The sequence below is a fragment of the Pseudorasbora parva genome, chromosome 3 (assembly GCF_024679245.1).
Source record: "Pseudorasbora parva isolate DD20220531a chromosome 3, ASM2467924v1, whole genome shotgun sequence".
NCBI classification, from domain to species: Eukaryota; Metazoa; Chordata; class Actinopteri; order Cypriniformes; family Gobionidae; genus Pseudorasbora; species Pseudorasbora parva.
The window spans coordinates 36,127,177-36,138,414 of NC_090174.1; the positions used below are offsets into that span (position 1 = coordinate 36,127,177).

Sequence of the window (11,238 nt, forward strand, 5' to 3'; positions counted from 1 at the left end):
CCCCGCCGAACGCACCAACAGTGGGCACGTGAGCATCAGAACTGGACCATGGAGCAATGGAAGAAGGTGGCCTGCTCTGATGAATCATGTGTTCTTTTACATTACATGGATGGCCGGGTGTGTGTGCATGGCTTACCTGGGGAATACATGGCCCCAGGTGTATTATGGGAAGAGCAGTGTGATGCTTTGAGCAATGTTCTGCTGGGAAACCTTGGGTCCTCCATCCATGTGGATGTTACTTTGACACGCTCCACCTACCTAAGCATTATTGAGACCATATACAGCCTTTTATAGAAACGGTATTCTGGTGGCTGTGGCTCTTCCAGCAGGATAATGCTCCTGACACAAAGCACAAATGCTTCAGGAATGGTTTGAGGTGCACGACAACGAGTTTGAGGCGTTGACTCGGCCTCCAAATTCCCCAGATCTCAATCCAATCGAGCATCTGTGGGATGTGCTGAACAAACAAGTCCGATCCATGGAAGCCCAACCTTGCAACTTACAGGACTTTAGGGATCTGCTGCTAACATCTTGGTGCCAGATACCACAGCACGCCTTCAGGGGTCTGGAGTGCATGCCTCGACGGGTCAGGGCTGTTTTGGCAGTAAAAGGGGGATGTTTGTGTATGTATATCTTTTACTGTCTTTACACCTCTAGAAACCCATAGCTCTTCCGGAAAGAGCAAACTAATTAACTAATTACGCTGTCTGAAATGTGGTATAAATGCGTTTTAAACAGTGCTCACAGTAAAGCAGCTACTTTTAGCCTGCCTCTCAAATATGTCCGAGGTTTGCACAATGAACCTATTTAGACATCCCTTTGTTCATTAAAGATAGTATTTATTTAATTTCTTTATTAAACTTCATTACCCATAAGCCTTTATGATTCTCTTGGTGGAACAGGCGCTGCTATTTGTAGTTCATTGAAGTGTGTAGTCATATGCTTAGGGTTATCTCGGTAAATTAGTAATTTCTCTCAACATTGCAACACCTGATTGATAACTTATTGTATTACTGACGTAATAATAACAATAAAACATATTTTGTACCATGAATCAGTTTTAATAGGCTACGGCTTAAAAGACCAATGACCTGTGGGTAAAACGTCAAAGGCAGTGAAAACTCAGCTTTAAAATTAAATTATCCATTGCGCAAGAGGTGGCAAGGTTGAAATCAGAGCAAGATAAAAGCTGCTGGAATGTAAATATGTGATAACAGCAACAACAACAACATTTTTTTTTTTATATCAGACAGAAAATAAGTAGCATGGTGTACCACCATGGGTAGTCCTACATGTCGGTAGAATATTTTACACTGACACAAATTGTCCATGTAGATGATAGAGTGAATGCTTGTCTTTCTGTGTTGCAAAGTCCTACTGGCCACCCGTCGGGTTGTTTCCATTCATTCAAACCAAGATGATGGGATAGACTCCCGCACCTTACTACGTGCATGGTAATTTTACAGCGTTTTGTGTAGCCAATCACAGACATGTTCAGCTCATTGCTGGAATGGCCAATGAGAGGTTTTTACGTTAAACAAATCACTCTATGGAAATCAAATATTTTCGGGGAACTCTCTAATTGTTAAAATAGCAAAATGTCATTAACATGTTTAAAATATTATATAATTTTCGGGTCCCATTACCAATTAATGCCCCACTTCAGGGCAAAAAACAAAACAATCTGTTATGTCAAAAGAGATCTGTGGATTACCGCTTTATCTTTGCTGTGTACCTACAACTAGACTTAAACCTACCTTTCACTTGATCGTTTTAAAGCAATGTTTAGTTAATTGAAAAACAATATTTGAAGGTTAGCCTATGCTAATGTTTTAATCTATCTTTGCCTGTAAATATACAGTTTATTTTATATATATATATATATATATATATATATATATATATATATATATATATATGGTACAAGAACAACCATTTTGCGCCCCAGTTACCATACTTATCAATTCAATAACATTTACCAGATCATCATGCAAGGTTTCAATAATTTTCAGACTTTGTTCCATTAACACCCAGATGAAAATATAACTACAAAATGGAATTCCAGGGGAAAAAAGACATTCACGGGACCAATGATTGATCATTTATTAAACATATTTATTAATATTCAAACAAGTAGATTAAAAAAAAGAAAATAATAATAATAATAATAAATAAAATAAAAATCACTTAATCAAGAACACGTACATAGATTTTACACTCAGCATTCAATCAAGAACTATTCTGGGAAGAAAAGATTGTTTGGCTCCCAGGTGTCCGCCCATTTCATCCCACTGCAAATCAGTAACAAAAATACAAAAAAATATTAATTTGATCATATACAAAATTACAGAACAGGCTGTGACATGTGTTAAACATAGAATGGATTTGCATTCAGTTAAGAATGTAATGGCACAAATGTAAGCAAGATTTATTATAATACAAGTAACACAAATAACCTAGATTTGGACAACAGGTTTACCTCATTTGTAACATTATCGTAGTGCATCCTTATACAGTTTATATGCGATACATACCATCCTGAACACGGCTTCCATCGCACTTTGACCTCTTTGACACCCTTTAAGAAACATAAGCAACATTAACTGGCAGTATTAAATAGACACACACACACACACACACACACACACACATGTTGGTCTATGTGGTTTACAGGGACTCTCCATAGGCGTAATGGTTTTTATGCTGTACAAACCGTATTTTCTATCCCCCTACACTGCCCCTGCCCCTAAACCTACCCATCACAGGAAACATTCTGCATTTTTACTTTCTCAAAAAAACATCATTTAGTATGTTTTTAAGGCCATTTGAATTATGAGGACATTTGATATGTCCTCATAAACCACATTTATAGTGTAATATCAGTGTAATACCCATGTAGTTATACAAATTTGTGTCCTCATAAACCACATAAACAGGCTCACACACACACACACACACACACACACACACACACACACACACACACTCACACACACAACTAACCAACCAACCAACCAACCCATCCATACGCACACACGCACGCACCAACACAGAAAATCATGCTTAAATTTTTAATACAAATTAATGTGAAGTATTATTAAAAAAATTTGGATGTAAGTTTTTAACGTTTTAACATTTCACATTTAAAGAAATTTAGTGTTTGATCATATCTAAATATTTATTAAAATGCAAAACCTAAAAATAAGTAGTTATGATCTACAATAATTTTTCGAACAACTAGACTAGATACATGTATATTTACTAAAGAGCCATACAGCACCTAGTGGGTAATAGCATTACAAATCAATATGCACAAAATTATTTTTCTAGCCACAAAATGACTCTAATTTGCCTCTTTTAATTAGAATTTTCTATTTAACCTTAATTACTATAATAATATAAATATTAGAATAAAAATATTTTAAGTGGTCATTAATCTTTTAAATAATTATTGCACAAATAGTATTTGTAACAAAAGTATAGTATAGTACCAAAATATCTCCTCAAAATATTTAATAAATATTGAACTAAAATATAGACCATTTAATTGAAAAATATTTCAGGTGTTTGGTCACATTTGTCATCAATGAGTATGAGTGTGAGCAATTAGTAAGGAATACCTGAGGGCTAAATACAAGAAAAACATTAACATTAATGTTAACAATGCTGCATCTCTACCACTCTGCATAATAAAATGATACTGTAAATATGTTTGACATAATAATCAATGGCAATGCACACTATGCTGTACTTTCTACCAAAACTTGCTGCAAATACTAGTATAGTGAAGCTGTTGTGAATTCACTTAAGTCTTTCAAATGAATTGACACAGCGCTAGAAGTATTGAGCTCTCCATAAACCACGTGACCGTGCGCGTCGCCGGGAAATGAAAGCATGTCGCAACTCTCTGGCTTTAACTGTTATGCCACATTAAGTGCGCCAAAACGTTATTTATCATTTGAATTTTGCATTAAAACTAACACCTTAGACTTTGTTGAATACCAAAAGCAGGTTTGGCATTATGGCGTGAGATTAGGTTGGGCAGAGCGAGACCATGAGACAGAGCCTGAAAGCATGTGTCTCACGCCAAATGCGTGAGAGTTGGAAACCCTGCTTAAAAATGTTCTTACATGTTAACATTTTTACCAAGGAATACATTTCTGATCAACATTAACAAAATATGAGTTCAATCTTACTTCCTTTGACGTCCTCCTCCTTACGATCTTATCATAGGGAAATGTTTTTAATCTTGGATGAACTTGGCATTCTATAATAGAGAAATATAACAATTAGGAAATATTTACACTCATGATATAGTAGTTCAGTAAGCAATTCTTAATAAATAGAATGCATAATATCTCTGTTCCAAGTTCCAGCTTAACTGGGTGTCCTTGCACCTGAAACCCTAAAAGTGAACTGAAATTAGGCCATCTGAAGTATAGTTTGCTTTAAATTGGTGCTGTGGTTTGGTAATAGTCCACATTATGAACCCAAAACACGCATGGATGACATGATTCATACATTTGCATAATGCCAACTATTTTATTTTAACATTAAAGGCACTGTAATAAGTCTTTAGGAGCTGCTTATTTTGTATGGTCAATACACTATGGAGAGCATACCAGATACTGTATGCTTACTAAAGATCTTATTTAACCCAGATCACATTCTGACAGTTAAGTGGTATGCAAATTTAAAGTTTTCTCTTTTGTCTTACTGGTCTCTTGAAGGGATAGTTCACCCCAAAATGAAAATTCTGTCATCATTTACTCACCCTCAAGTTGTTCCAAACCTGTATGAGTTTCTTTATTCTGCTGAACACAAAAGAAGATATTTTAAAGAATGATTGTAATCAAGCAGAGCAACCATTGACTACCATAGTATTTTTTATCAAATGGTTGCTATATCTGCTTGGTAACAAACATTCTTCAAAATATCTTCTTTTGTGTTCAGCAGAACAAAGAAACTCATACAGGTTTGGAACAACCTGAGGGTGAGTAAATGATGACAGAATTTTCATTTTTGGTAGAACTATCCCTTTGATAATTTTACATTAAGTCGCCAAAGCGGCTTACAGTGCCCGTATAACAGGGACAATCCCCCTGGAGCAACATGGAGTAAAGTGCCTTGCTCATACTAAGGACATATTGGTGGTGTCTGCTGGGATCGAACCAGCAACCTTCTCCATATCAGTTCAATGGTTTAAACAATAACTTTATAACTTTTTTGTTATCGTCAAGGCCCCATAGCACGTTTGTTTCGATCAAGAATTCAAACAATGCTTAAATGTAAGTTCCATTAATAGAATACTTGAAATTTGTATCCCATTATTTAATAGGATTTACTTAAAGCATTCCAAAACTGTGCAGAACATGCATGTAAATACGTAATATGTATGCACCAGAATACATGCATATTAATATTAATCAGAATTTGGAAATATTCCAATTACTAATAAGTCATGTAAACACCAATGTTGCCATTAATAATTCAATACAATTTTGATTCACACCCCTGGAATAGGCCTGTTTTAATCTGAAATTTGTTGCATGTTAAACACCTTCTTTGCAAAATCCACTGATAGAAGATCCATGCACATTGTGGAATTGTGGGTCAATATTTGGAATGGCAACGAGCATGTGTAGATCGGTATACTTACAGCAACTATGCACACGGGAATATTATGACGCCTTTACGCTTTTAAACACTGTATTAAATTCAAGAAGATGCAACGTCGAACATTGAAAGGGATCATTCCAGTTTATGCCCATTCAGTTGCATGCATACATACATTCAGCTTCATTGACATTATTGTATAGTATTAGTTATGTAATTTAACAATATTTTACAACTTTAAAGCTGCTGTCCGTAACTTTTTTGTCTTCAAGATTTACAAAAATGATATAATGAGAATGTACAACATGAATCTATTTTCCAAACTGTCTTTTAACAGCAGTAGTGACTCGCCATAGACATAAACAGCGAGACGCATGCAGTTATGTTTATTAACCGCTAGAGCACAAAAAATTACGGACTGCATGTTTAAAAAAAAAAAAAAGACTTTTAAAAATGACACTGAAATAAGACACTCTACAGTGTTCTACTCTGCAGTTAGTCAGTTTTCATTAAAAGTGCTAATATGCAATACCTTCTTGTTTATACATCCATTTTCCTTGCTTGCCTCCTGTCTTTGGGACTATTGTGGATGAATTATCTGTAAAACACACACACACACTATAAAATTTGGGAATAGACCTTTGTTCAAATTGAAATAGAATGTTATGCATGTTGTGAAGTTTTTTTTTTTCTGAAGTGAAAAAAATCACCTGCATCTTTGGGGTTAGATGGGGCAGCATGGCTGTTTTGGTAGGAGACAGAAGGGTTTGTAGATGGATTTAAATGGATTTGAGTAAGGGTGATGCAAGAGGAGGTAGGAGTAGGGAAGGGGGGAAATGGTGTAGGAGGAGGAGTGGGGAAAGAAGGTGGTGGAGGAGGATAAGTGCAGACAGAAGAGTTAGGAGAAAGAAGGGTCATGTAAGAGGAGGTGGGAAGAGGAATGCTGGAAGAAGAAGAGGGAGGAGGAAGAAGGGTGTAAAAAGAGGATGAATGAGGAGGGAGGCTGGTGTAAGAAGATGGAGGAAGGATGTCAAAAGAGGAAGGAGGATGGAGGCTGGAGGAAGGAGATGGAGGAGGAGGAGGAGGTGGAGGAGGAGGAAGGGTGTAGAAAGAGGAGGAAGGGGGAGAGAGGCTGGAGGAAGAAGATGGAGGAGGAAGGGTTTCAAAAGAGGAGGATGAAGAGGCTGGAGGAAGGAGATGGAGGAGGAGGAGGAAGAAGGGTGTAGAAAGAGGAGGAAGGAAGAGAGAGACTGGAAGAAGAAGATGGAGGAGGAAGGGTTTCAAAAGAGGAGAATGAAGGAGGGAGGCTGGAGGAAGGAGATGGATGAGGAGGAGGAAGAAGGGTGTAGAAAGAGGAGGAAGGAGGAGGGAGGCTGGAGGAAAAAGATGGAGGAGGAGGAGGAGGAGGAGGAGGAGGAGGAAGGGTTTCAAAAGAGGAGGAAGAAGGAGGGAGGATGGAGGAAAAAGATGGAGGAGGAGGAGGAGGAAGAAGGGTGTAGAAAGAGGAGGAAGGAGGAGGGAGGCTGGAGGAAAAAGATGAAGGCGGAGGAGGAGGAGGAGGAGGAGAAGGAGGAGGAGGAGGAAGGGTTTCAAAAGAGGAGGAAGAAGGGGGGAGGCTGGAGAAAGAAGATGGAGGAAGGATGTCACCAGAGGAAGGAGGAGGGAGGCTGGATAAAGGACATGGAGGATGATGAAGGGTGTCAAAAGTGGAGGAAGAAGGAGGGGTGCTGGAGGAAGAAGATGGAGTAGGAAGAGGGGAAGTCTGGTCCTGGCAGACAGTTTCATTTGCACTAGCGTTTTGAATCCTCTGGTAATCTATGAGAACATTTTGGAAATAAAATGAGAAAATATTGCTTTGAATGCATGAGAGGAAATATAGATCATGTGAACGAAATACTTACTTTTAATAAAAAATTCATAAAGGCTAGTCATCCTTCCAAAGATATTCTGAAGTGGTCCAGCTGCAAATGGACCCATTGAAGTGATGACTTCAGCCACAAACCCATTTTTTTTCCTTTCGAAATGAAGAGAACTGGCTTATAGCCAAGTACCTCCAATTTCTTAACCTGTAAAAAAAGAAATGCACAGATTATTATTATTACATTATAAACTCACAAAAACATATTTTCATTCTTGTAATAGCTTTTAAACCTTAAAAGTAAGTATTATGCATTATTGCATGAATATTTAAATTTAGGCTGTTAGTTCAAGACTGGATTTAGATTTTTTTTAAATGTTCTATAAGGGAATACTAATATTGTCAAGGATCAGGAAGTGGAGGACCCAGATGCAGAGTGAACAACAATTACGATTTATTAACAAGACAGATCAGACACAATGGGGTAGTGGAGGAGTGACAGTCCAAACACCAGGGCAGGGGAAAAACACGACGATGACGGGCAGGGGAGGATGACCACTGAGACCAGTCCAGGCAGCCAATGAACTTGACGACAGCGTCGGAGGCAACACCAGGCCAGGCGATGGTGGACCAGTCCAGGCAGGAACCTGAGGCTTGATGTTCTCACAGAAGCAGGAGTCTTGGCTGACAGGCAGTGGAGACAGCGGCCAGGGAAAAACACTGGACAGAAAACAACAGGACAAACACGACAAGACTCTAGACAAGACAACAAGAAACAACAGACAAACTAAGAACTATGACTAAATTAAACAAAAACTAAAATAATAACTGGAGCTAGAAAACAAGGAAAAATAAAACAAAACCAATCTCTATAAAAAGACTAACTGAGAAATAAAAGTGGAAACAGGAAAAATAAAAATGTAAGCTATCAAAACCAAGAAAACTAAACAATAAGGCTAAAGAGAAATGCCAAAATAAAACCTGGAGAAAATGAGCAAAATAAAGACAGAAACTACACTAGACTCAAAAACTCAGGAACAAAGAAAAAACTGAAAATAAATGCAAAGCTAGAAAAACAGGAGACACTAAAACTACAAAAGGCTAGACTAAGCTAGACAAGGAGCTAGAGACATGTACGCACAAGCAAACGCTCACAAACATACACAACGAACCAGCAAAGACTTGAGGGAAGGTAGCACAATATAAAGGGACCAGAGCACATGAGGAACAGGTGAGCACAATTAGTGAAACGAGGACTAGACCAGACTAAACAAGGGGGCGTGGTAACAGCAAACAAGGAGGTATTACAAGAGGAACACATGACAGACACAAAGAGAGACAGATCCATGCACTAAGACACAACACAAACATAGAAACATTAAACAAAGATAAAACAGACAGAGCTGCCAGGTTAGAACCCTGACAGTACCCTCCCCCCAATGGACGCCCCCTGGCGTCCAAACTAGGCAAGGGAAACAAAGGCGGTAACACTTGGGAGGGTGGGCGGGGAACAAAACTAGGAGTACCAGGGCAGACAGGAAACATGGGAGGCAGAACTGGGGAGGAAAATAATCTAGGGGAGTGGTTAGGGGCTGACCAAGGGGGTGCCGACCTAGGGAACCCACAAGGACCAGGAAACAGGGAGGGTGGGATGGGAGGGGTATTAGGCACCCGACCAAAGGCATGGGGCCTCTTCAATGGTGGGGACCTCTGACTGGACATGACTTCAGGGACAGATAATGGACTTGACACTGGGGCCTCCTCCTGGGCTTGACTGGCGTGCTCAGGGACTGACTCGGGAGCGCCCTCCTGGGCTTGACTGGCGTGCTCAGGGACTGACTCGGGAGCGCCCTCCTGGGCTTGACTGGCGGGCTCAGGGACTGACTCGGGGACACCTTCCTGGGCTTGACTGGTGGGCTCTGGACGGCCTCCTCTGAAGCGGGCTCTGGGACGGCCTCCTCTGAAGCGGGCTCTGGGACGGCCTCCTCTGAAGCGGGCTCTGGGACGGCCTCCTCTGAAGCGGGCTCTGGGACGGCCTCCTCTGAAGCGGGCTCTGGGACGGCCTCCTCTGAAGCGGGCTCTTGGGACGGCCAGCCTTGAAGTGTGCCCTGGGACAGAAGGTGAAGCCCTCACTGGGTTAGGAACAGGAGATGGAGCCACTGGACTCCGCTCTGGGGCTGGAGCCGACACGGGACGGCGCTCTGGGGCTGGAGCCGACACGGGACTCCGCTCTGGGGCTGGAGCCGACACGGGACTGCGCTCTCGGGCTGGAGCCGACACGGGACTGCGCTCTCGGGCTGGAGCCGACACGGGACTGCGCTCTCGGGCTGGAGCCGACACGGGACTGCGCTCTCGGGCTGGAGCCGACACGGGACTGCGCTCTCGGGCTGGAGCCGACACGGGACTGCGCTCTCGGGCTGGAGCCGACACGGGACTGCGCTCTCGGGCTGGAGCCGACACGGGACTGCGCTCTCGGGCTGGAGCCGACACTGGACTGCGCTCTCGGGCTGGAGCCGACACTGGACTGCGCTCAGGGGCTGGAGCCGCTTGATTCTGGCCCTCCTGGACCAACAGATGAGGGGCATCTAGAATGGCAGCTGACTTGCAGGCATGGGCTCTCCTCTTCTTCCGCTTTCGAGGGCATGACAATTTGTAGTCGACTGGCTCTGGACTGGCCGCTGCGGGCTCGACGGTCTCTGGACCGGCCGCTGCGGGCTCGACGGTCTCTGGACCGGCCGCTGCGGGCTCGACGGTCTCTGGACCGGCCGCTGCGGGCTCGACGGTCTCTGGACCGGCCGCTGCGGGCTCGACGGTCTCTGGACCGGCCGCTGCGGGCTCGACGGTCTCTGGACCGGCCGCTGCGGGCTCGACGGTCTCTGGACCGGCCGCTGCGGGCTCGACGGTCTCTGGACCGGCCGCTGCGGGCTCGACGGTCTCTGGACCGGCCGCTGCGGGCTCGACGGTCTCTGGACCGGCCGCTGCGGGCTCGACGGTCTCTGGACCGGCCGCTGCGGGCTCGACGGTCTCTGGACCGGCCGCTGCGGGCTCGACGGTCTCTGGACCGGCCGCTGCGGGCTCGACGGTCTCTGGACCGGCCGCTGCGGGCTCGACGGTCTCTGGACCGGCCGCTGCGGGCTCGACGGTCTCTGGACTGGCCGCTGCGGGCTCGACGGTCTCTGGACTGGCCGCTGCGGGCTCGACGGTCTCTGGACTGGCCGCTGCGGGCTCGACGGTCTCTGGACTGACAGGTGCGGGCTCGACGGTCTCTGGACTGACAGGTGCGGGCTCTGGACTGACAGGTGCGGGCTCGACTGGCTCTGGACTGACAGGTGCGGGCTCGACTGGCTCTGGACTGACAGGTGCGGGCTCGACTGGCTCGGGTGGTGTCAGGATCTGCCAATCCCTGCGGTGATGCAAGTAATTGGAGAAGTTCCAAAAATCCAGGATCCTAAGTTGTTCCATCTCCCACTGTGGTAGGGGGTCATCCAGACAGATGTTGAAGGCATCCTTGAGGGCTGCATCATCATACTCAAGGCCCTTAGCCATTGTCCAGAAGAACTGGGCGAAGGACCGCACTTCTCGGCCCTGTTGGCGAAGAGAGGCCACACCCTGCTGGAGTGCCAACCTCTCTTGAGCAGTCGCAGGAGGAACGATTCGGAAGCTCATTCTGCTGGGTCCGATCCTGGCTGGTTCGTTCTGTCAAGGATCAGGAAGTGGAGGACCCAGATGCAGAGTGAACAACAATTACGATTTATTAACAAGAC

At 43.7% G+C, this 11,238-nt stretch overlaps 1 protein-coding gene across 1 annotated transcript; it reads right to left on the reverse strand.

Moving 5' to 3' along the window:
* Positions 1-2,178: 2,178 nt before the first annotated feature.
* On the reverse strand, positions 2,179-6,766 carry LOC137071925 (uncharacterized). Its single transcript, XM_067440139.1, has 5 exons — positions 6,327-6,766; positions 6,149-6,214; positions 4,197-4,267; positions 2,535-2,578; positions 2,179-2,291 (listed from the first exon to the last, which is right to left on the reverse strand). The coding sequence occupies exons 1-5, from the start codon at positions 6,532-6,534 to the stop codon at positions 2,237-2,239; spliced, it is 444 nt and encodes a 147-aa protein (XP_067296240.1). The 5' UTR covers positions 6,535-6,766; the 3' UTR covers positions 2,179-2,236.
* Positions 6,767-11,238: the final 4,472 nt, after the last annotated feature.

What these genes read in the sequence shown, in the direction of transcription:
- LOC137071925 (XM_067440139.1), bottom strand. Translation starts at nt 6,534, where the DNA reads ATGACCCTTCTTTCTCCTAACTCTTCTGTCTGCACTTATCCTCCTCCA. An exon ending in ATCTAACCCCAAAGATGCAG is followed by an intron (nt 6,215 to 6,326) that starts GTGATTTTTTTC and finishes TGTGTTTTACAG; the next exon opens with ATAATTCATCCACAATAGTC. An exon ending in TGGAAGCCGTGTTCAGGATG is followed by an intron (nt 2,292 to 2,534) that starts GTATGTATCGCA and finishes ACTGATTTGCAG; the next exon opens with TGGGATGAAATGGGCGGACA.